This window comes from Parasteatoda tepidariorum, chromosome 7 (genome assembly GCF_982258835.1).
Source record: "Parasteatoda tepidariorum strain Cologne lab strain chromosome 7, Ptep-v5.0, whole genome shotgun sequence".
Taxonomy (NCBI): domain Eukaryota; kingdom Metazoa; phylum Arthropoda; class Arachnida; order Araneae; family Theridiidae; genus Parasteatoda; species Parasteatoda tepidariorum.
Window position 1 is genome coordinate 26,404,954 of NC_141761.1, and position 25,206 is coordinate 26,430,159.

General features: G+C 30.2%; 1 protein-coding gene across 18 annotated transcripts in view; it reads left to right on the top strand.

The window, feature by feature from the left end:
• The window catches only part of LOC107446012 (uncharacterized), a 210,484-nt gene that overhangs the window by 100,769 nt on the left and 84,509 nt on the right, over positions 1-25,206 (top strand). For all 18 annotated transcript variants that reach the window (XM_087167539.1, XM_087167533.1, XM_087167538.1 and 15 more), the window contains 8 exons: positions 4,344-4,526; positions 7,443-7,622; positions 9,721-9,900; positions 11,897-11,989; positions 15,192-15,287; positions 17,643-17,741; positions 20,403-20,501; positions 24,710-24,808. In XM_087167539.1, the coding sequence (XP_087023665.1) occupies positions 4,344-4,526; positions 7,443-7,622; positions 9,721-9,900; positions 11,897-11,989; positions 15,192-15,287; positions 17,643-17,741; positions 20,403-20,501; positions 24,710-24,808 (1,029 nt within the window). The remainder of the gene's footprint in view (positions 1-4,343; positions 4,527-7,442; positions 7,623-9,720; positions 9,901-11,896; positions 11,990-15,191; positions 15,288-17,642; positions 17,742-20,402; positions 20,502-24,709; positions 24,809-25,206) is intronic.

Below are 25,206 nucleotides of genomic sequence, written 5' to 3' on the forward strand. Positions count from 1 at the left end.
ATTTTAATAATTTTTCAAGAACTTAAAGTCAACATTAAAAAAATTAATTGCATTAATTTGGTGCAAAAAATTATCAAACTCCTAAATTTTGTTATAACTGTTTATTTTTACTCTTATATTAGATTTTGTTTTCTCCGTTGTAAAATATACATAGTAAATGTAAGTTGCAAAAAGCTATATTATGTTATTAAATATATGAAAAACTTAAAGGTAATTTATTTGAATAATTTAAAATAAGTACTATATGACTAAAGGTAAAGAATAATCTAAAAATATATTTATTAACTAAAGATAAAAATCCATTGCTACTTATGTGTTTAATTTATGATAATAAGTGAAATTAATACAGCATGCAACGAATATATTTATAACAAAATGGTGATTTTTTTTCCTAATTTACTTTTCCAATATTACAACTAATTATATATTTTTAACTTCTATGTCAAAGATTGCACAAATGAAAACAAACAGTTCTCTCAATAAATTTTCCTAACAGCCTAATCTTTGTCTTTGTAAGCGTCATACTTTACTCCAAAGTGTCCTTCTCTTATCTTTTTTTTCTTTACCAAACTGTAAATGATCAAACTTGAAATTGCTGAGGAAGGATCCATTGCCGTCGATTAAATTAAATTTAATTGCCACACGCGCTGAGTCTTTCGATGAAAATTTTTATCCGTCTATGTATAAAGCGCTAAATCGCCTAAAAAGAAAGAAATCACTCGTTTATCAATGATCAACTCTTTTCAACCGCATGGCAACCATAGTTCAACTGTTTCAGGTAGTAGTTGAACAGAAAGTTAAAGTTGAGGTTGAGTTGAAGGTTGAGTTGGACGAATTTCCTTAAGTGTGATATGGCCTTTAATCATAAGTATTTTTAGAAATCGCAAACAAGTATGCCAAAAGGCATTTAAATTCCGTAACAAAAAATATTCTTTTTTTTGGTCATCAAAAATATCTCCCATTTGAAATACACCCTATAAGATATTCATGTAATTTACACAATAAAATAATGTTTCTACAACGATTAATAAATTTAGACACTGATTCAAATAAGTTTATCTTAAAAGGTTTAATAAAGTAATATCACAGAATTACGTTATAATAAAGAAACAATTCTTTAAGTTTTAAACTTGAAATTTAAAACAATATAAATCAAAAACGTAATAATAGCAGGGTAATATAAGATAAATAAATATTTCTGGTAAGTGCACTTAACTATCGGATGCAAAAAACACTTTTAAGGAAAACAATTCGTGATCGCAACGAACTATAGGGGGCGCTGTAGACGAATTCCTGCGATTTCCATATGAACAGTCATTCTGTTGCTCTGGAGACGCCTCTAATGTAACGTGTAGCATTGTAAAGTTCTTTCTTTATTGCGTCTTATTAAATTTGAAAAAGAAAAATGTTTGATATATTTTCTTATGCAAACAAAAACAAAATGGTATCTCATTTTTTTAGAGAAGGAACATCCAAAACATATTGGAAAAATATTTGTAAATAAGCAGAAAAAATATGTATCTTATTAGAGTTAGAACCTAATGTCTGAGAAATAGTTTTACTAAATTTAATGATATAACATCAAAGGCCTATTTAAACTTTACATTCCATAGTTTTAAGAATCATATTACTTCAAACATTAAAATAAGCAAAAAGTATACAAAAGCTCATAATTTTATACAATTTAATTTTGGCAAAAAAAGTTTTTTGGCTACAAATTTTATCAAAAAATTTTGAGTTGCAATAAAAATCATTATTTATAAACTAAAAAACGTAAAATGAAGAATGTTTACGAGGAAAAAGATTATAGAAATTCCTCAAATTAAAATAAAAAACATACTTATTTTTTTAGTTCATAATCGAATGTAGAAAACCATTCTGCAGAAAATTATCATCAAATAAGAAAAAAAAATTATTTACAAGTAGAATTTTTTAGTATAAAAATTAATACACTTACCTGTTTTATAAATCCGGAGAATTCGAAATTATATGTTCTTCATTTGAAAACTTTATTCTCAAATAATATATACATAGATTATCCCTTCATTACTTTAAGATGACATACCACACAGTAAAATTTTATAAATGCAAGATCTCGATATGAATTTCAATATGAAACTTAAAAACAGAATAGCTGAATACTAGTTGAAATTTATCATTCAAAATTAAAAAATACTTACCAAGAAAACGATAAAAATTAATTAATAATTAAAATAAATGATATTAGTTGAAGTAATTCGAATGATTCTTTATCGTTGTTTTCCGAATTATGTAGATTCAGAAATATATACTGTTATATAACTATTACAGTTCTGCACGTTCTGAAATCATATTTATTTATTGGAATAAACTAAGCAATGTTAACTTCACTTTAATTTGTAATGAATTGAAGACAAAAAAAATTATTTTACTGTAATACACACATCTGTAACAGTATGCGATCATGAAATCGGTAGTCATCTTTGGCAAGCTTGTTAATAATAGAAAGGTAAAAATTATTGAGAAATTGTTCTTCAAATGTTTGGCGTGTTCTGTTTCAAAAATATTTACCAATCTTCTGGTTAGTTTTTTTCAAGTTCTTCTGCCTTTTCTTTAGGGTAATTTTCTTCTTATTTGCTACTAAGAAAATGGCGTCCGACTTTGCCAATGATTATGATAGAACTAAATGAAAACTTAATAAATAGATGCCTGAAATTTTCAGGCTCCACTAGAGTGTACGATCGCGAATTCCTTTATGACTTATTTATTATATGCTAAAGACTACTGAAAAAATATGGAAATTAATTTTAAAAACTGGATGCTGCCATGTGACTTTTCAGCCAATAAAAATGTACCTACAACTATGGAAAACTGCAAGACCATCATTCGATTTTTCTATACAATTAGATACTCAGACAAATGAGGATATTATTTTGTTTAGAGTGTTTGATATAGTAAGAGCCAAAATCAGACTAACTCAAACAGTAATAAAAATCAGTAAAACAAGTTAGGAAAGCAGACCACATTTTTGAAACTGTTTTGAAGTTGACTGATTGAGACTGTGGGGGATTGAGACTGATTGAGACTGTCCCGCAGTGGACTGATCGTTAAGACACGGTTCCCAACAGATCACCGAAGTCAAGCATCCCTGGCTACGGTCAGTGTGCGGGTGGGTGACCACTTGGATCAGTCTGCGTAGGGACCGAGGGTGTGCGGTATTGGTCCTCGTTGAACTGTTCTACTGTAAAGTGCTCGACTTCGCGTGCAGGTCGTCGGGCTACCGAAGCGGGGATGCCATCCCCTCTGCAGAGGATCAAAATTGTGATGGCATGTCTTCGGTTCATCATCAGGGATGTTTCCCGGACCGTCGCCAATAGCCCATTGTGCAGCTCTAGTGAATACAAGTAAATGAACTACAACAGCAACGAGACTGTGGGTGGAGGAGCTATCGACAATGCCAACCTTCATCTATCAAAAGGAGCCTCAAGATTGAATCAAGTTAGCATGTCTTATTTCGTAGTGGTAGTTACGCCACAATACTCCACCAGAATTTTATCAGGGATAGAATTTGATGAACGGATACCACTAGTTGCTGTACTTGAGAAAGACCGGGAGAGCTGGATTGAGGTCACCGGGTTCTTTGAGTGCCGAATGTGAGAAGTGCATTAAATTCACGGTCGTAGTCGCTCCTGTGTTGTAATTAGCAATCGAGTGTATGCAGGCTGATGTTGTGTATGATCGAGACGAGACTGAGTAGCAACAGCGTGATGAGGTGGATAACGCCGCAGTCACAAGTAGCAAGTCAACTGTTCAATGTGGACCATCCATAGAAATAGGCGTTACCAGATCAAAGTGGGCGTTACTGTCAAGATAGGCGTGATCATATTACGTCAGTAAGTCACCAATGTGGGGGGGAGGAGTTATCGACAATGCCAACCTTGATCCATCAAAAGATTGAATCAAGTTAGCATATCTTATATACTAGTGAATTGATGCTTAATTTTCGTATCGGTAGTTACGCCACAAGATCAAGTTTTTGTGAATAAATGTAGAAAACTAGTTACGGAGAAATATAAGACATAGTTTTTATTAAAAAATGTACACTGCCCGTTACGAAGGAAGAGAGTAAAATCCACTGAAGAGTTTTCTGCCGATAAATTGGGTTTAAAGTCATTGTAGGGAAATTTATCTGAATGAATGGAATTGTTAGCGACTTGTTTTCTATAGAAATGGTCAAAAGACTTCTGTTATTTAAATGCATGTCATTTTTATAATAACTGGAACTAGAATTCAGTTTAAAATGTGTTGAAATTCATTCACACCATTAGTTTGGTATTTTAATAATAATAGTGTTTCATTCACAGCCGTTCCGCAACTACTTTGTTCCCCAGTCAAGTGTGGGCCACTTTGCCATGAAGCTTATGATGGAGAAGGCTGTCCCACCTGCATTTGTGATCCCGTTTGCACACCACCTGTTTGTGATAAAAATTGTCATTTGGATTATAACTCAAATACTGGACCATGTCCTGTCTGCGTTTGCAATAAAGGTTTGTACTTTCTGAAATGTCATCCAAATATAAATGTTATTAAAAAAAAGTTTTTGATACGAAATGCTAAGGTATTTGATTTAATTATATTGCATCTTTTCAGTACTAAATATCTAAGCAGCATTTCACTTGGGTACATACTTAAAAATGTTAGTGGACATCAGTTGGTGAGATATGCATGATTTTGTACGTAACAGTAATCATTATTTATTTTTTGTTTACTTTATCGCTGGTCGATAAATTAAATACTATTCATACTCTGTGTGGAACACTTAACTGAAATGCCAAACAATAAATGGCATTTGCTAGTTTTTTCGAATCATGCAAAAGAATTGAGTGGCTAATTTTGAAGCGATGGTAATTTTATTCAGTTTAAAATTTGCTTTAAAAACAATAAAGAAAACAGCCATAAAAAAATATTTTTTATTTTTATGGTTTAATTTTTAATATGAATCTTTTTGTTCTCCGCCATAAGAATATTGAAATATAGAACACTTAAAATTCCACCAATTTTGTTTTTGTTTGAATCTTTGGACATAAAATTTTTCCATTTTTTTTCTTTAGGTTTATGATCATTTCTTACAAATTATTTCTGAAATTTTTTTTTCCGATAGCGATATACTAAACGATAATAAAATACTAAATTTTCCTGGTAACGATATGGAATCTCCGGCATACAAATTGTTTAAAACATTTCGGGAAATACATATCATATCTAAAAAATAAAAATAGATATGCTTGACATTTTTAAAAGATCTATCTAACGACACAAAACTCAACACGTTGCCACGCATCCTGAGATGACTCCCAAGATGGTTTGATGTCATTAGATAAATTTCCAAAAACACCAAACACGTTTATTTTTGCAAAAACCTACTGGTCTATCGGGGTACTTTTTCCTGGAGAAACTGATTCTGCAGTAAAAAGCAAAAGAGAAATGCTGTTTCCTATTTAATATCCGCACTACAGTCTTTTAGAAACAGTGACTAACTTAAACACTTAAAAAAAAACCTTAAAGACATAGATTGCAAAATGCAAAAACAGACGAAATTTTTCGAAGTCTTTTTGAGTCACTATCGAAAATTAGATAGATTAAAAGTGTTGTTGATATCCCGTTTCAGTAAAGAATTTTAAATTTGTAAAGGTAGACACTAAGACGAATTTTCCTTCACGGAGACAATTCAAAGCTCTTGAAATAAAGAAGCTTGAGCATTGGTATCTTACAAAAGAATAAATTGTGCAAAATAGCATCGTCTGAAACCTATGGAATTCTTTTTTTAAAAATTTCACTTCTTAATAAATTTTTTATTTTTACTTGTTGTACTGGAAAGATTTATGTCATCCTACTGAATATATTAACATTAATTGCATCTTTTAAAAAATGTCAATTGTGTTTTTATAGTTCTGTTTAGTTGTGTCGCTTAATTTGAAATGCAATTCAGGTTGACCTAAGCACAAATTGTTGAAGTTTATTTCACTAATAATTTAAGATACGCAATTATTATGTCGATCAAGTTCAAAGTAGACTTGATATTGTATGTATGTATCACTTTAGAACTTGATAAATAAAATGAACAATGCTCAAATAAATAAATAAATAAAAAAATAAATAAATGGAACACCCTGAATAACTTTTGATCTAATGATCGGATCTTCACGTACTAGGACTCAATCTTAATGTCTCAAGGGGGTGACTTCAAATATGCTAATTAATAAGTGCAGACTATATTTTAAGTTACAAAATACCTTTTTGTATTGGATTCGGGTTTCTGACCCCCAAATGTAGGGGGTAGATATGGTCACAATAGTTTGTTCAGGAGAGCGCTCCAAAGCTTGGACCCCTTAATTTTATGTTTTTGCTATATCCCGAGAACTTCTTAAGCGAACTGAAATTTTTCTCCACACAATTATAAAATTCCTATATCCAAAGATACTTTCATACAAAAACAACTTTTAGTAAACATGTATTATTTTTTATTATTCTACTTAATAATGGTCGAAAAAAAGGTATGCAACTTTGTTAAATTGTAAGGTATACAATTTTGCGTACCATTACAAGGAATGTTAATTTTACAAGGCAAAATACCAAATTTGAGTAAAATAAATTGAATAGTTCCTGAGAAATCAAAATTTAAATATCTAACTTTTTTGAAATTTAATTTCTCAGGAACTATTCAACCGCTCAATTTTTTCAATTTGCTAAAATTCTGTATTTCTAAAATCAAAATTTCGTTCTTTAAAATTATGTAAAAATTGTGTACCTTCAATTCAAATTTTATTTCGAAGATTATTAAATAAAGTAATTAAGAGTAACAAATGCATATTAAAAGTTATTTTTTGCATTGAATTACCTTTGAATAAGCGAATTTTATAATTGTGTGAAAAAACTTTTCAATTCACCTAAAAAGTTCTTGAGCAGTAGCGAAATACGCAAGAAGTAAAATTAATATTTAGGGGTCCAAACTTTGGAGCGTTCTCTTGGCCAAATTATTGGGACCATATTTCCCAGATTGCAACTAACCCTTATATTTTAGGGGGTCAGAAATCCGAAACTGTCGGAAAGAAGGTATATTTATTCAGAGAAAGTACGTTTTTGTGCCTGATTACGCAACTTATGTGCATTTATTAAATAGCATTTCAAAAGTCACCCTCTAGCCATTAAGATTGAGTCCTTGAACGTGAAAATCCGATCATTAGATCAAAAGGAATTCAGAGTGGTCCGTTTTTTCTTTTCTTTTTTTGGCTCACATAGTCATATAATCTTTTTTCTTCATTACTGCTACTATTGGCTAGAGTTACAGATTTATTAAATATATTTGACTGTTATTATAATTTTTTGAATACCCCGCATAAATTTTTATTTGTAATCAGTAATATTTTTGATAACTCATGATTTTTTTAAACTTTTATTTACAGATCCCGTTTTGTGCCCGACTGTTTCATGTGGTCACATGTGTGAAAAGAAATTAGGAGCTGATGGCTGTCCGACATGTTCTTGCGGACCGTTATGTACTCCACCAAAATGTGAGCCTGGTTGTCACCTCGAATATGACAGAGCTTCTGGACCTTGTCCATCATGCATTTGCCCAGTAGCACGTAAGCAGAGGGCGTTTTTTCTTCTTTGGAAACGTTCTTACATTCTTATTTAATTAAAGCATTCGTTCTGCTTCCAATGTTTTGCTTCAAGTGACCTGTAGTAATTTTAAAAATTATATATTTTACTATTTTACTCGTAATCGAACAAAAACCGATGAATTATTTCAATAAAGAATCATTTATTAAGTGATTTTTCATTGAAATAATGCGTTAGACTTTTAAATTAGCATGTTGGGCTGAGAGAAATTTTTAGAAAAACACTTTGATGTCATAAACTCTCATACTTGAGAATTGTCCTCAAGTATAATAGTTCATGATATAAACTGACTCTTTTTTTGTATAGCTTTACTCCGTTGAAAACTTTTTTATTCATTTATAATTGAAAAGCTATAGAATCATAAGGTATACAAGCCAAATCCGTTGAATAGCTCCTTAAGAATAGAAATTTAAAAATACGATTTTTCAAGATTTTTCTACAAATTTTATAGTTTGTCATTTAAAACTGCATAGTTTAAATATTTTTAAAAAATTAATATGACTTACAATTTAAATTTTTTGGAATAATTTTAAATTAAATAGACAATAATAACAAAACATAAAAAAAGTATTTCTTGCTTGTAATTAGCTTTGGAAAAACAAGTTCTGTAATTGATTGCAAAAGGTTTTGAATTCGGTTTGATATATTCCGGGATATAGGCAAAAATATAAATTAGCATTGATGGTTCCAAATGTTTGAGTGCTTTCCTGACTAAGCTATTGTGATAGTATTTTTCAAATCACAATTTAACACAACTAACTCAAATCTAAGTTTAAAGTAACTAATTAACAATATACTGACGGTCGAGATCGAAACCTTTTAAATGAAAGGTAGGGGAGAGTGGGGTCAATTGTAACAGGGTACGATTGTAACAGAGCAAATATTTCGAGTGTCGGGTTCTAGATTTGGTTCCTAGGTGGCGCACAAGGTGTATTTAATAAATCTACACGTACACCCCTGCTGTCAGCCATTTTTATGTACTTTTGAAAGAGTTACATCACAAAAGATATTTTCACGCTACGTAAGTACTTTTTTTGGTATTAGAATATTATATTGTAACAAAGTAATTTTGTATAAACAAATAAAAATTATTAACAGAATATGTAAGTGGAGACCTTAATTAACATTTCAAAAAAAAAGATTAGTTATGTCAATTAACTAGCATTGTTTTTAACAAATGAAGCTGAAATTGCGTCTTGGGGACAATTGTAACAATAAGTAAAGGGGCGATTGTAACAGCTGAAAATAAATTCATAATTTCAATTGCAATTGTTTAAACATTTAGGTCCCATTTCTTATGTTTACAAACCATTACTTAACTCTTTAAGAACCACAAATAGTTTCATATATCATTTATATTATGTTGCATGTGCATTATTTTATTTGTCACCTTTCACACCACAAATTAAAACTTTTAACCCCTTAGGTTTCTGCTCATTATTATTTTTACTCCTAAAATATCACTACTATTTTAATCAATAAAAAAATATATCACAACTATGATAATCTGTATGATTAACTATGTTTTAGTTGAATTTATGAACTGTTACAATTGACCCCGTAAGTGGGGACAATTGTAACAAGTGCACGAATGTCAAAAATTGTTAATAACTAATATAACACCATTTAAAATAAGGTATTTATTTTTTTTTCTACTAGAGGAGAGTCTACTTTACTCGTCTGTCAATTAATACTAATAATATATTGGATTTTTTGTTAGTTAAAAATAGTTAAGTAAAAAATGTTACAATTGACCCCACTCTCCCCTATAGTTACATATCTTTTGTTCGAGTGGTTTCGGTTTAAGAAAAACTACGTTTATGCGTCAGATTTCGTAACTCAAAATATTGTATACACAAGTTAATTATGATATTTAAAGTCAACTTCTTAAATCATAAAGAAAGAAAAATACAAGAAATTCCAAGTGTGAGTAGAAGAAATTCGTTCTTTGCAAAGAAGCATAAAATTGTCGTTAAGTATTTTCTTTGATATCGCTAAATTTTTATTAAATGATTTCAGTATTTCAGATTGCAGTTAAATTTTAATTTTTTATTTTGTTAGAACTTCAATGTGCACCCGTTAAATGTGATGATATGTGCTTAATTGCGATTGGTGATAATGGCTGCCCAACTTGCGTTTGCAACACTCAGTGTTCACTTCCGAAGTGTGAAGCTGGATGTGAGCTACGATACAATGAGGAGAATGGTTTATGCCCATCATGTGTATGCTCTTTTAATAACGGTTAGTACAGTTTTATTAAATCATTAAAATTGTATAAATAAATTGATTTGTATGAGATTCAAATCAATGAAAAGTGAAGGAAGGGCTTTGCAAGCATAGGTAAAACAAACCTTAAGCTCTTGTTTACCTCCAGTTTTTTGCGACATGTTTTCTATTTTAGTATTGATACCAATGCTTGTCATCGGAACTGAAACTACTATATTTACTTTACTTTAACATTTTTTCTTCATAAGCTGCTTTGAAGCTTGTCTCTGAAACAGAATGCATGTTTAAAAAATACTACATTGTTATTGCTACTTGATATAACTTATTCAAGTGATATTAAGAGAAATAAAGCTGTGTGATGATGATAGTAAAAGTCAAAAACGAAAGAAAATTTTTTCACATATTTCTATTATTTACATTGCTAGTACGAGTGCATGTGGTTAAAAATTTTTTCTTTTTCTTTTCTCGTCTTGGCTACGAAGAATTGAAATGAGCTAAACTATAAGCTGGTCAGAAATAAAAATGAAGCACGAACAGCTCATAAAAATTTGTGCTATATTTTTCTTTTAATTATGCTTTATTATGTAATAATTCAAAACAAACCTATAGCTTTAATGTGGCTTAATTTACGCAAGAGGGAGATGCGTTTTAATGAAATTGCCGGAACAAAATCAATGAAGATACTGTTAAAAAGCATCAGTTATTAGCATTTTTTTAATCCAGTCAATAGTAAATTCCTATCTTAGTTCATCCCAAATTTGCTTTAAAAGATATTTCATTAATTTTTAACGATAACCTACTTTTATGCTACTTTGTCGAATGTTGCAGTTCATCGATTTGTCCTTAACTTTTGTTTTAACTCTTAAATACTATCACCATTTTTATCTACTACATTACTAAGTTTTATTCTTTAGTTTTTGACTCTTTTCATTGTTTTTTGTACATTTGAAAAGTTTACGGTAGAATAAAGTACTAACAAATGGTGTTCTTCAAACATAGAAAATTAGAATTGTACGTTATGTATTTTTAAAACTTTATTTTACAAAAATTACTACCCTTCATAAATAGCAAGACAAAATAGATTAGATTTCAGGAAGAGAGAGAGAAAATGAACTCGGATTATGAAGCGATCCAAATGGGACAGCGAAAGTAATTTAGGGGTTGACGAACGCTGCGATTTGGAGGTATAGCTCGTTCACCAGGAGTTGGCACTTGGCTCCGTCTTCATCACGTGGTATGCGACGATACTATTTCGCTATTTTTGGGAGAAGGTTGTGAGCAATCCTGAACAATGTTGCTATTTGGCGATCGTTTGGCAAGAATATTTATTTCGCAAACTTTATGTGCATTTTCTTAACAATAAATATTTCATAAATTTGATGATATTTTGCACCATTTTTTATGATATTTCTTTCTTTTGAGTGAATAGTTTGTCCTTTATGAGCCATTTCGCTGGGAGAACAGCAGTTTTTAAATTTAAACTATATTTAATTAGTTAGTGTAACAAAATGTATAATAGCAGATGATAAAGCAAAGTAAGTGACTGAAAAAGAATTCACTTTTTGTGTTTGGCGCAAATTAAGGGTTGTCTCAATTTCAACAACGGAGATGTTTCTCTTCTAACTCCCGCGCTGAAATGAACTCTGCGTCCGAGGAGGTGGAGCCAAGTCTCAACTCCTGGTGAACGAACTATAGTCTCCCTAGTTACCACTTTATTAGCAACCTGTAGTTACCCCTAGTGACTAGTGTAATAGTGTTGAGATGCTCAACTAAAGCATCGCCTTAGTGGTTATGCTGTTGTTTTTTTTATCACATTTGAATACTCCTGAGTTATATATTATGCTATTTTGTATGCTATTTTGAATATTTTAATATAAAATGTTTGTGATTTTAATGATACTTTTTTTAAAGTTGCTAATGACACAGCTTATTCATTTTGCGATCACATACTTCTACTTTCATTTCAATCTAATTTGATAAGTTGTAAAAAAGTTGCTGAAATTATTTTTAGGCTTGCAGTGTACTTCTCCAAAGTGTGGATCTGGATGTCATATAAATTACGAAACAAAACCATGCCCTAGTTGCTTTTGTATTTCTCAATTAGGTAAGTTGATCTTCAAATATGTTTGCATAAAAATGTATCATATTTTCTTTCAAATATCTTTATTGTTTAAATATATTCTCACTACAAATCCCTCTATTCATTTGATGTGGATATGTGAATACTAAAACAGATTGCTCTGTGAAACAAAAATTAAAATTACGTGATGTGTTTTATGGCTGCTAAAAAATTCATCCCTCGAAAAAATTTTTTGCTTTGATTTCGGTTTTGTATATGTGAGAATAACGAAACAATTCGTATCAAAAATAACTTTCTTTTATCAGAATATTTCTTTTTTTTTTTTAGAAAAAAGAAAGGAAAATTCTGTAAGTAATAATCACACGCAAAGCAACTTCTTTTCTCTATTTTTACCTACTTTTCTATTTTAACTATTTTCTCTTTTTTTATTCGATTTAAAATTATTTATATTTGTGAAGCTGAACTCAACTAATTTGTGCATTTGACTTTTGATGGTAAGCGCTCTACATATTTGACAGCGAATTAAATATGTATACGAATATGTAAAAGTCACCCAGCTAAAAATAAACTGCAGTTTTTCTGCAGAACTGAAGTAATTTTGTAGTTTTTCTGGAGTTAACTGCAGTTTTTCTGTAGTGCAATCTTAACTGCAAAAACACTGCAGTCATTTTGCAGCTAATGTGAAGTAATTTCTCAGTAATTTATTTCAAAAAAACTTTGAGCTATAGTCTGCAAAATTACTGCAGTTTAAGTGAGGTCACTTTAAAATCATAAATTTCGAAAAAATTTAAACTTTAAATCCGTGGTTATTCTGCAGTAAATTTGAAGTAATAATGCAGTCATTGTTTCAGAAGTATACTTTTTGATGAATCTGCAGAAAAACTGCAGTTACTTTGCATTGTTGTAAAATAGAAAGAGTTTGATGTTTTCAATTTTGTTTTCTTGGTTGGTATATCAACTTTTTATAATGTTTATGTCTTTTTTTTCATTATAAATTAATTTCTCATAATTAGATAAATATTCTAAACATATATGTTGATAACGGAAATAACGTACACTATGTATGTTCATAAAAGGTAAAATTCATAAAATATATACTTGATTATTTATAATTCAGAAGCGTCAAAAACTTTTAAGTAAGATTTTGACACAATTTAATTGATTTAAAATAAGCCTAAAGTAATTAAATATAAAGGTATTTAAATATTTCTGTATTTTAGTAAATTTATTACTAATTTTATTTTTATTAATTTTTATTATATATTTCTTTTTGACTTAAGAAAACTATGTTTGCGCAAAGTTTATGGTAAAAGTAATATTAAAGTGAAGGCAAGCAGTTAATGTTAATTAGTTAATATTTTTATTCGAATTCATACTAAGCTAGGATTATTGCGGAACAAAAATTATACTTATTTTTTCTAATCGAAACAAATATTTAGTTTGGATTTCAAACAATTTGATATCAAAAGAGTTTACAAAATTGAATTTGAAAAGGGGTAATTAATCCAGATTTTTTAGCTTCAAACCTCTCCTTCAAACATTTATTAGTTTCACTCTGCTTCAGAAATTTGTCTTAAATAAATTTAGGCAATTTAAAACAATATACCTTTTTTTATTGCTTGGAAATAAAGTTTTACAAATTAAAAAAATAATTTTGTTTGAAAAAAAAAATAACTCATAGTATTTTCAATTAAATCTAAATGAGCATAATACTTATAAAACTGCTTACTTTAAAAATTCGTTTAGAGCTCCTTACTTTTAAAAATTAAACTTAAAAGAAAAATAACAAAACTTAGGGGAAAAAAACTTAAATCTACATTGCTAGGAATTTTTCATAAAAAACACTCTTAACTAATCATTTAATTGTTATTTTACCGTATACAATAAAAACAATTAAATGACCATAAAATGATGATATTCAAATAGTTAACCATGAGAAAATTTATTAACTGTGTTTTCCCCTTATTTGATTTAACAAATAAAAACTTTTTCCTTGCCAACAAGACCCAGCTCATGAAACTATTTAATTCTTTGGTACCTCCTTGATACCGGGGTATAGCCGAGAGGGCTAATCGGTTAATCTCACACCTGACAGGAAGCGAGTTCGATTCCCAAGATACCTTGTGTCGACAGATTCACAACGGAAACTTTCATGAGTATTATGCTTCATGTATAGATAATTAGATTTAGAATAGTCCAATATTAAAAAAAAAAATTCAATCGAAAATATTTTTTTTCAAAATGAATTTTTTTTTAACAAAAACTATAGTATTTTCTATCAGTCACGATAGATGGCACCACCATTTGTATATTAAAAGTAAAAATTTTGAAGTTGGTACAACTGCAAAATTACTGCAGTTTACAAACTGCAGTAATTTTGCAGTGTTTTGACTTCAAAAAAACTGCAGTGCTATGGGCCAAATCACCACAGTCTTCAAACTGCAGTTTTTCTGTAGATTAACTGCAGTTTATTTTTAGCTGGGCACGAATCAAAGAAACACCTATTTCTCTTAAAGAATTCTTATTTAATTTATTATGGATCACACAAGTCAGAATTCAGATATTTAATTATAAGAAGGATTCAAAGATCAACTATGTTTACCTTTGGCAATAAAATCTTGCCGAACAGACAATTTTACTTCAGAAAAAGCTTGACGCCTTGCATAATGATATCTTTTTGTTTACCCTTCTTTTAACGGTGACAACCTGTCACTAATAATGTTTGTAATACAGAAAATCTTCAGATTTGTAATAAAGTCACGAACGAAAAAAGTTTTACCAGTTGAGAAATACAAGATTGAGAAATAAAAGGAAAGTTAAGCATCAGAAACGAGAATTGAATAGTTAGCTAATAAAAATTTCAGTTTGCAAACTTTAGGTGCTACAATGATTTTTCGAAATGTCATCCTTTTTCGTGAATACCATAATGTGTTTATTTTGCATGATTTTGGATGGCTTACTTTATGAACTGCTAAATGAAAAAACATAATTTTATTTATTCTGACGCGTTGCATTGTCTGCTTTTTCAACTCTCAGTTCTGATTTTTCTATATAAAAATATGACCTCGTCAACCAACATGAATATTTTACAAGAATTTGTTTCGTGAATATTTCTGACACTGTTCGTTATTTTGTGTATATGTTATTGTGACGCTTTGCGCTGCATCAAAATGAGATGAACACATGAAATTTAAATTAGTTTGTTTACACAACATTTTGCCTTTAGGTGTTCCAGTTGTTCAGTGTGCTCCACCAAAGTGTAGTCCAGGTTGTCATATTGATTATTCCACAAAACCTTGCCCAAGTTGTAATTGTCCTCAAGGTGAGTTAATTATTTTAATTTTTAACTAGCTTTTAATTTTAATAATTTTTTTCTGATTTTTAATTAATTTTTTTATTTCTTAATTTTTAAATAATTTTAACAAATTTTTCAGTTAAGCTGGATGAAAGTGCAGAATAGGTTGCCCCTTGGTATGGGCACTGCAACTTGGAGGTTTCACTGTATCTGAAATCTTCCATTTTTCTTTTATTTTTATGGGGATTTCTTATTATTCGAGAAATTCACTTTTAAGTAATATTCCTTCTTGTGAACAAGAAAAAGATTATCCAAAATACGAGGAGCATCCTATTTGAAACATTTACCTGCATAAGAAACATTCCACGCTTACTATTAGGGAAAATTTCCTATTTAATTAATTATGTTAACGATAAGCTTAATACTTTCGTTTCAAACTAGTTCATTTAACTATTAGTCATTTAAATGATTCATTTCGCTACTTCTTTCAAATATGCTGTAATCAAATTGGAAGAAATGAGACTGCTCATTTAAAACTGAACTCCACTTTTAAATAATGCACTTTAATTCTAAAATCTTACTTTTTAAAAATTTGAAAATTGGGAAAAAACTGGCAACAAATCCCAGTACATCTAAGATATCTAGCTATCTAAATAAACCTGGTTTAAGCTTGAAATATTTTTGAAAATTTGATTGAAGTATATATGTTACGGTGAAACACCGAAATCTGGAGAATGTCGACATTCACCGGTGAATGTCAACATTCACGAAGTCGCTTGGTGTATGTCCGAAATATTTGATAAATACCCTTATTTCTGACTCTCACCAGTGAATGTCAACAATCACATAGTCGCTTTGGTGAATGTCCGAAATATTTGTTATATCCAATTTTATATTAATTTATTCGTTAATATTATTATATATATTTCATATATATATATTTATTCTATATTTTAATACTTACTGACGATAGATTAGAAGAAACATCAGTGTTTGGAGTATCGGGCAAATACCGGGAAATGGCACTTGACCTTAAAAAAACATCAGTGTAGGGTTAAAATATCGAATAAATGTAATTATATCCACGAATAAATTCATATTAAATCGAATGTAATAAATATTTCGAACATTCACCAAAGCATATCTGTGATTGTCGACATACAACGGTGATTGTCCGAATGTACAAGAATGTAATGAAATATTCGATCGTTCACCGACGTATTTGGTGTTTGTCAAAATTCACCGGTGAAAGTCAACAACCACCGATTTCGGTCTTTCGCCGTGACATATATATATATAGTAAGATATTATGCGAGCTTAACTTTTTCTTTGATAAAAGAACAACAACAAAAAAATGTATCGAATTTATTGACATTAGTGCAAGTGATTAAAATAAATATTTTGAGAGAAAGTCAACGATGTCAGAATTTAATATTAATTGTCTGTGATAGATATCTGACCTATAAAATTTTGTCATTACAATGCATTTGACACAATCAAATTGATATCTTAACTTAGCTTATAAAGGTCGAGAAATGGCGGAGATTAGAATCGATACACGTTACAGGTCTCCTCATTTACCTCTAAATCTTAATATAAGTTATACCCCAGAAGGTAATTAGCATTGATTTGATTTTAACTTAAGTTATAATTTTTCTCACTTTCAAAAGAAAAAAAATGTAGTTAGCTCTATTTTAAAGGGAAAAAAGACCTCATGTACTTGAAAATTTTTCATTTTATTTCGAAACTATATTTTAAACGTTTCTATTGATTTAAATACAAGATTATTGTGTTGAAACAACGTCTCTCACTTTATTTGTCTTCTTTCATTTTTTCCTCTTTTACTCACAACTTATAAAAGAAATTATGAAAACATGAATAAGCAACGTTAAATAAACAACGTTATGATAAAACTCGCTTTTTAAAAATTTGAAATAAAAATAAATAACTTCATGGAAAAGAAAACAGATGCAATTCTGAGAGATTTTCCAGGTAGTCAAAGCATTAAAAACAAGAAATTAACTATGTTATGTTTTAGTTTTATTATAAAGTATTGCTCCATTACGGTTAAATGCTACGGTTTCCTGTTAATTTCTAGCTACGATTTCGTTTTCATTCCCTTTAAATAAATATTATTATTTGAAATATAGAATCTTTTTGGAAAACATTCTGAAACGTAACGTTTCTCCAGGATTTTTAACGGATCCGATTTCAGAATAATACAAATGCATAAAAAATAACTTTAAATATAAACATTGAAACTGTTGTAAGAACGTTATGTCGTTCTTAGTTTCTCGCCAACTCATTTGAAACAATTATTACAAATTGAAAATATGAATCCTTTTGAATTCCTTTTATTTTTTTCGTTTGCTTTTACTTTAGCCCAACCTGCTATTCAATGCTCTACTCCTAAATGCGATGTCGGATGTGAAATAGATTATTCCACAAAACCTTGCCCTAGCTGTAGCTGTGAAGGCTCAAGTAAGAATTTTATTTCTAATTCATTCTATTATACGTTTCGAAACAAAATTTTTTTTTAAAAATAAGTGCATCACAATTAGTCATATTTTTCATAATCCAGCATTCGCAGCAACAGATGTAAACAAGGATATATTGAGGGACTGAATGTTTTAAATTCGCTAGTCGCTTATAAGCTCATTGTGTTCTTAATTTATTCCTAAATAATTAAATTTTTATTTTAAAATTCATGATGACATTGACAGTCAAAAACTAGAGGACTCGTTACATGCTTTTTGAGCTTCGCAGAACAGTAACCATCAAAAATATTTGCAATGTTTTCCCAAGTGCATTAGATGTACAGTGCGCTAAACCCTGAATAACTTTTGATCTAATGATTGAAATTTAACTTTCTGCGACTTAATCTTAATGGTTCAAGGGGGTGACTTCAAATATGCTAATTAATTAGTGCAGACGATATTTTAAGTTACGAAATCAGATTTAAAAATGTACTTTCTCTCAGTAAACATGCAATTTTGTCGACGGATTTGGATTTCTGCCCCCCAAAATATGAGACTTAGTCACAATTTGGAAAATATGGTTCCTATAGTTTAGTCAAGAAAGCGCTCCATAGTTATGAACCCTTAAAGTTAATTTTACTTTTTGCTTGTTTTGCCTTCTGTCGGGAACTTTTCAAAGCGAATTGAAAATTTTTGCAAACAATTATCCTAACGAAAAATAACTTTCAGTTAATATTTATTTTTTATAATTAGTTTATTTAATAAAAGGCAAAAATATTTTGATTTGCAAGGTATACAATTTTTTGCTTCATTTTAAAGCATGTAATTTTACATGGCAAAATACAAAATTTGAGCGAAATTTGTTGAATAATATCTCAAAAATTGAATTTCTAAATAGTCAAATACTTCAAATTTCATTTCTCAGGAGTGATTCAATCGACATTTCTCAAGTTTTGTATTTTGCCATCTAAAATTCTTCGTCTTTGTCACCGCAACTTGGAGGCCTTGGCTGCGTCAGCAGCTGACAAACGCCAACGCCTCCTATCCAGGACAACTCCCTTCCAATTTCTAATCTTAAGAGTTTCCAGGTCATTTTTGATGTCGTTCAGCCATCTAGTAGGGGGTCTACCTCTAGGACGTGACCCCTCAGGGCTCTGAAAGGTGACGATTCTCATGGCGCTTTTTTCAGGACTTCTCCATAGATGTTCCAGCCATCTCAGTCTATTACTATGGATTATTTCTTTAATTTGGGGCTGCTTGTAGAGTCGGGTAGTCTGGTTTGCCAGCATCCCCTTTCTTGAATTGCACCAAAGATGGCTCTGAGAATCTTTCTTTCGAAGGTGTTAAGTGACAACTGTATACCTGAATTCGAGGTCTAAGTTTCGCTTCCCTAAAGCAGTACAAGAAGTATTAATGTCTTATAGAGTTTTGACTTTGTTTCCTGACTGAGAAGATTCGATTTTAATTGTCTCACCCAGTTCAAAGAAACACTTATTAGCCATTTTGACTCTGATTTCTTGTCTAAGCATGTTTTGATTGTTAGCAACAGTGCCAAGGTATTCAAGGATCGTTAACAGCAGTGCTTGAATTCGTTAACCCTTACAAAGATATAACCATTGATGCATAAAGGGGCATTGTAATTTACAGTAGAGGACGAAAATTCCATGAATTTCGTCTTAATTTCGTCAGTAGAAAGGCCCATATTTGTGGCGGCAGCTTCGAGAGCTTGAAGAACCTCTTTGATATGATTGGAAAGTCAGAAAGGTATTTCAATGTTATCAGACTTCGCTCGAAGAGGCCGATTCCAGAGAGTGCCTCTTTGGTCCAATCCACTATCTCTGATACACCTCTCCAAAGTGATGTTAAAAAGTAGCAAGCAAGGAAATCACTCTGATTACATTCTTTAAAATGATGCAAAAAATTTTGTTCACCTCATAATTCAAAATTTTTTTGTCCATTAATAAATAAAATTATTAATAATAATAAATACTTACTAATCTTTCTTGCATGGAATTATCTTTGGATAAACGAATTTGTGTGAATTTTTTTTTTAATTCGCTTAAAAAAGTGTTCGAGACATAGCGGAATACGCAAAAAGTAAAATTAACAGTAATGGGTTCAACTGTTGGAATTTATAAATAAGCGTGGAAGGTACTGCCTCATCCACCATCAATATTGTGGTATCGGATTTCGATTTATTCCAAAACATACTACATTAGTGGTAAAAATTTGAAAATTAAGATGTCAAAAATTCCATCTCCAGATATTTTCTTAAAAAACTAATTGATTTTTATCAGTCCAGCATTAAAAATTCGCAAAGATTCTTGACAATAAGAGTGATTACAAATAATAACTTGTTAAAATTTCATCTGTTTAAATTTAGTGCTAAAAAAACGACTTTAGCGACAGTTTTTCTTAATACGTTAAAAAAATATACATGATGAATCTTTTATAAATTTTAACTTGATATTATTTTTTGCTTATGATGACATGAATTTTTGAGATGTTTATTATTTTACAATACATTAAAACGAAGGTTTGAATCATAATTATAGCAAAATAAACTTTAAACAATTTACTAAATTGTATTATGATGAATTTCTTAATGCTTATCAAGGCTTGTGAATAATATTAATGTTTAAAAATAAGATTGTTTTTATTTTAGACCAACCTATTGTTCAATGTTCTCCCCCCAAATGTGATGCCGGCTGTCAAATAAATTATTCCACAAGTCCTTGCCCTAGTTGTGTTTGTGGTGCTTCGAGTAAGTAATGCATTCTAAAAATTTAATTATTGCTTCATTTCAAAGTTTAAGTTTTAATGCTAGTTTTCTTAATTATGATGCATCGAATCTTTTTTTCTCATTTTGGTAAATCGTTTTTCAGTGGGGGAAAAGACACTTTGTTGCCAGAATGGAACAGGCAAACAAGATGCGATTATATGAAAACTTATTTTGCATGTTTATGGGTCTCTAACAGAAGGTTTCTTTCGTTCTGAAATATTACCAAATAACCCTTCTGGGCATAACAAATTTTGGTATTCAATGGGTGTTTGCGTTCTTACCTGCAACAATTCAGTAATACATTTCAGATAAGAGTCCCTATTATGTAAATGACGCTCTAATTCATTCCGAAAACGTTCTATAATGTGGCAGTATAGCACCCAAGGTTTTGCAGCTCTGAGGGAAATAAAACGTATTTAATGAATTTTTAAGTTTCTTGTTACAAAACTCGATGAAAGTGAAAGTTCAACAAATTAAGACTGCACATGTTACGAACTTACAAATATACTCTGAAAAACATAAGTACAAAAGTTTTTAAATATATGTAAAAACATTAAAATTAAAATCTTTCAAATGTTTTAAATTTTAATAACTTTACTTAATACTTAACTTACACAGATTTTTGGTGGCTATAAATGTTAATGGCCCTGCATGATACTCCAAATTCCCCACCTCCAAAGCCGATTAATGCGTCTTACTTCCATACTTTGGTATTACAGATTAACATAGAGCATTGTCGTTATGAAAGTAACAATAGTCAATTCAATAATCGGTATGATGAATTCAAGTCTCTAAAATGTTGAGTTTAAATTCAACAACATGCAAAGATCAACGGTTCCTTAGACATGCAAATCTGCTGGTTCCCTGTTTCATTATTGTTTGATAGAAATAAGGAATTGGGTACTTGCACTTCAAGAAGAAGATCACGGACACCCACACATGTGATCAATGACGTCAGTGCCAGCTGATTGTTTATAAGCAAAATGGATTGTTAAAGTTAAGCTTCTTCACATAAGTTAGAATGTTAATTAAAGTGATGTTAATTAAATATTGTGCCGTATCGCACATCGAATGCGTTGAAATATAATTCTTTCTCTTGTACGTCTTTTACTTAACTTAGATTTATTATTTTATTTTATTACCACGTTTATATAAACTTGCCTTTGTGTATGTCTGTCCGGGTGGAATTTTGTAATCGATTTTAAACTAACTTCCCGACTAGCTACAAACTTCAAATTTGGCACATAGTTCAGAATTGGATGACAATGCATGAAAATGAAGAGAAAAAAAAAGACATACAAAGTAAAATAAAATTAAAATTTAAAAAAAATAATTATTTTCGAGATTGTCTTTTGTTGTCGATTCCATTATTTCAAATTAGTATTACGTGTCAGGTGAAAAGATTTTTATTGTCGGAGTATTTTTATTGGCTGAAAAATCACGTGGCAGGATCCAGTTTTTCCTCATTCATTTCCAGATTGTTTTGGTTGTCATCAGCATAAAACTAATGAAAGTCGTAAAGGTATTGTTTTTCTATAAAGATTTTTGTATCCCTAATTTAAAATGAAAGTTCTACTATTTTAGTAGTGGTCTTGTAGTAGTCTTGACTACTCTTGACTAAGAAAAAGAATCTAAATAAAAATATATATTTTTAAAAACTACGATTTTTGTAGTGAAGAATAATAATTTTTAAAAAATATAAAATAAAAATTAAAAAAATTATAATTTAAAATAAAAAAATTAAAAATAAAAAATGTTTTTAAAAACCACGCTTTTGTAATGGAGAATAATAATTAAAAAAAAATTGAAAAACGAAAAACGTGGGGCGCATGAAATACATAACAGTACATATACACATACATATACACATTTTCTTACTCATACACATGCACAGTCACATACATCCACATACATATGCATATACACAAACATACTCCGCCTCTACATTCAGATACAATTGCAATTACAGATATACATACACATATTCTCAAGAGCACACATACAAACACTAATATAACATTACTGTTATGTACTTCATGCGCCCCACGTTTTTCGTTTTTCAATTTTTTTAAAATTATTATTCTCCATTACAAAAACGTGGTTTTTAAAGATCTATATATATATTTCTCTTACACGGCACCAAAAAAAAAGCCTCATTACAACTCCCCGAATGGCAACGTTAGAAAATCGACCAATGATTGCTGCTAAAAATGTCACATGGCAAATGTCACATGAGGTGGCTCAACATATAGCGCTTTTAAAAACGGAAACAATAACCAGAGTGAGCATTATCAGGTTGTTCAATTCAGATTCATGCCCTAAAAACATGATAACATTTAATTTAAACTCAATTAGGAATTAATTAGGCTGGCCTTCTCCATGACTATAAATAAGTCACAAGGTCAGACTTTTGAGAAAATCAGTTTAGTATTGACTAAACAAGTTTTTAGTCATGGACAACTTCATGTTGGCCTGTCAAGAGTCAAGTCATTTGACGCCTTTCAGTAATTGCTCCAAGATGCCAAATCTATAATTGTGTTTTCAAAGTAATTCTAAATGCTTAGTGTTAATTTCTTAGAGCTTTGCAGAAAAAAAAAATTTTTTGGAAAAAATTTAATAGAAACTTCTATTGGCAGTAGGCAAGGGGAACTGCCAAAATCAAAACTCCCCGATTAGAAATGCAGCATGGCAACCTCCACGTGGTCTTTCTCGGGTAATGCTAACAGCCATGCATTTTAATTTATTGTATGTAAAACATCCTTATTTTGTTCTAAAATGTTACGTACTTTATCACAAATGTTAATTAATATAAAAATTAAATTGATTTCAATAATGCCGATCACCAAAAAATATTTCATTTGGCGATAAAACAAATTTTTGTGTTCTTGAAAATGAAAGACTTTTTGAGGGTTATTATCTCACAAGGTAAAGTTAGGGTTTAAAGTTTATATTTTTAAATAATAAAATTTTTTTCTAAAACTTTTAGAATTTCTAGCATTAACTAATTTATTATACACATTTAGTTGAATTTAGGTGAGTAACTGCAATATTTGATTATTTATTTTGCTAATATGTTTTTCATTTAGCTAATGTTGTGATTTCTTCACCATGTACAATCTAAATAGCTAATATACTTTTTTAAAAGCCAATAAGAACATTGATAGAATTCTTCTACATAAGTACAATACTATGTCTTTGATGATAAAATACTATGTCTTTGATGATAATATACTATGTCTTTGTGCTAGAACATTGTGTTCATTGGCGAGCGAGCTCAGCGAGCTCGCCAATGAACACAATGTTCTAGCACAAAGATGCACATGCTAACAGCCATGCGTGAACCACACGTTTTTTTTTCACGGCGTGAACCACATAGGATTGCATAGCAATTCTCGAGGGGTTGGCGAGCGTTAGCGAGCAGGGGGCGGAGCCTCCTAGTATTTTTTATTTTGAATTTTTTTTAATTGTAATCGTAATATATTTCTGTCTCGTGTGCCGGAAAACTTAGTTGAATAATTAGTTTGTTTATGTTCTACACGGCTTCGTGGCTGTCTTTTGGAAAGGTAAGAGGTATATAATGAAAGAATTGAAGCCTTTTGAAAGAATATAGAATGTGTCACTTAAAAGAATTGATACTTGACGAGCTTGGGCTACTCGAAAAAGAATGGAAAGAACAGTTGCAAGAACGTAAGCAAATGTTGCAAGAACGTAAGCAAATGTCAGGTTTCAATAACCAATCAGGATCGAGAAACCCACACTACGTCACTTACAGGTATCCCATTAAGGGTTTAAGACATTATATTTAAAAAAAAATTTGTGTCGAAATTTTAGGATGATTATTAAAAACTATAACAAAAACTAATTAATATTATTCAATATTTTTTCAATAGCTTTTTAATTGAGGCAGAATCTAACATACTTAACAAAATTAATTTATGAAAAGATCGTTTAGCATTACGAATACAAGGTACTTTACATTTCCTAATCTGTTACAATAAAGCTAAATTTGAATCTTTCTCAAACAATTTATCGTCTTTGTTTCAAAAAATTTGTTCTTCCGTCAAATGTTTATTTTATTTAAGAAAATTCTATATTTGATTGTAACAATTGATACTATATTTATGAAAATGTCTTTTTCCGTTTTCGTTTTGTGTTTTTCAGTTATAATTGTTGGTTTTCTTTTGTTACAGACATTCCACTTGTTCAGTGCTCTCCTCCGAAATGTGATGCCCCGTGTCAGCTTGATTACAGCACGAAACCTTGTCCCAGTTGCGTCTGTGGCAATCAAAGTAAGTTATTTATAATAAGATAGATTTTGTAATAAAGAATGTTTAATTCAATTTTTACTCCTATTTACACTCTTCAAATACGAGAGCTAAGGTTGAAAGCATTTCTGAAAAAAATGCTATAAATCGAATCCTTATACTACAAGTTAGTCAAACTTTCCTCCGGATTTTCTCTTCCAATATAATTATCAATATGATCGAATCCTCGTATTGCCTAATGTAGTGTTGCCATAATGGTTTCAATATAAGAACCACGGAGTTATATAAATCATACGGTGGCAATCAAAGTCTAGAATTCGGATGCAAATTGTATTCGTATTGAGGGGAATTTGCCTTGTCTTACAGAACAATGACTAAATATTGGGTAGAATACTTACGGCAGATATACTTCTTCCAAGTAA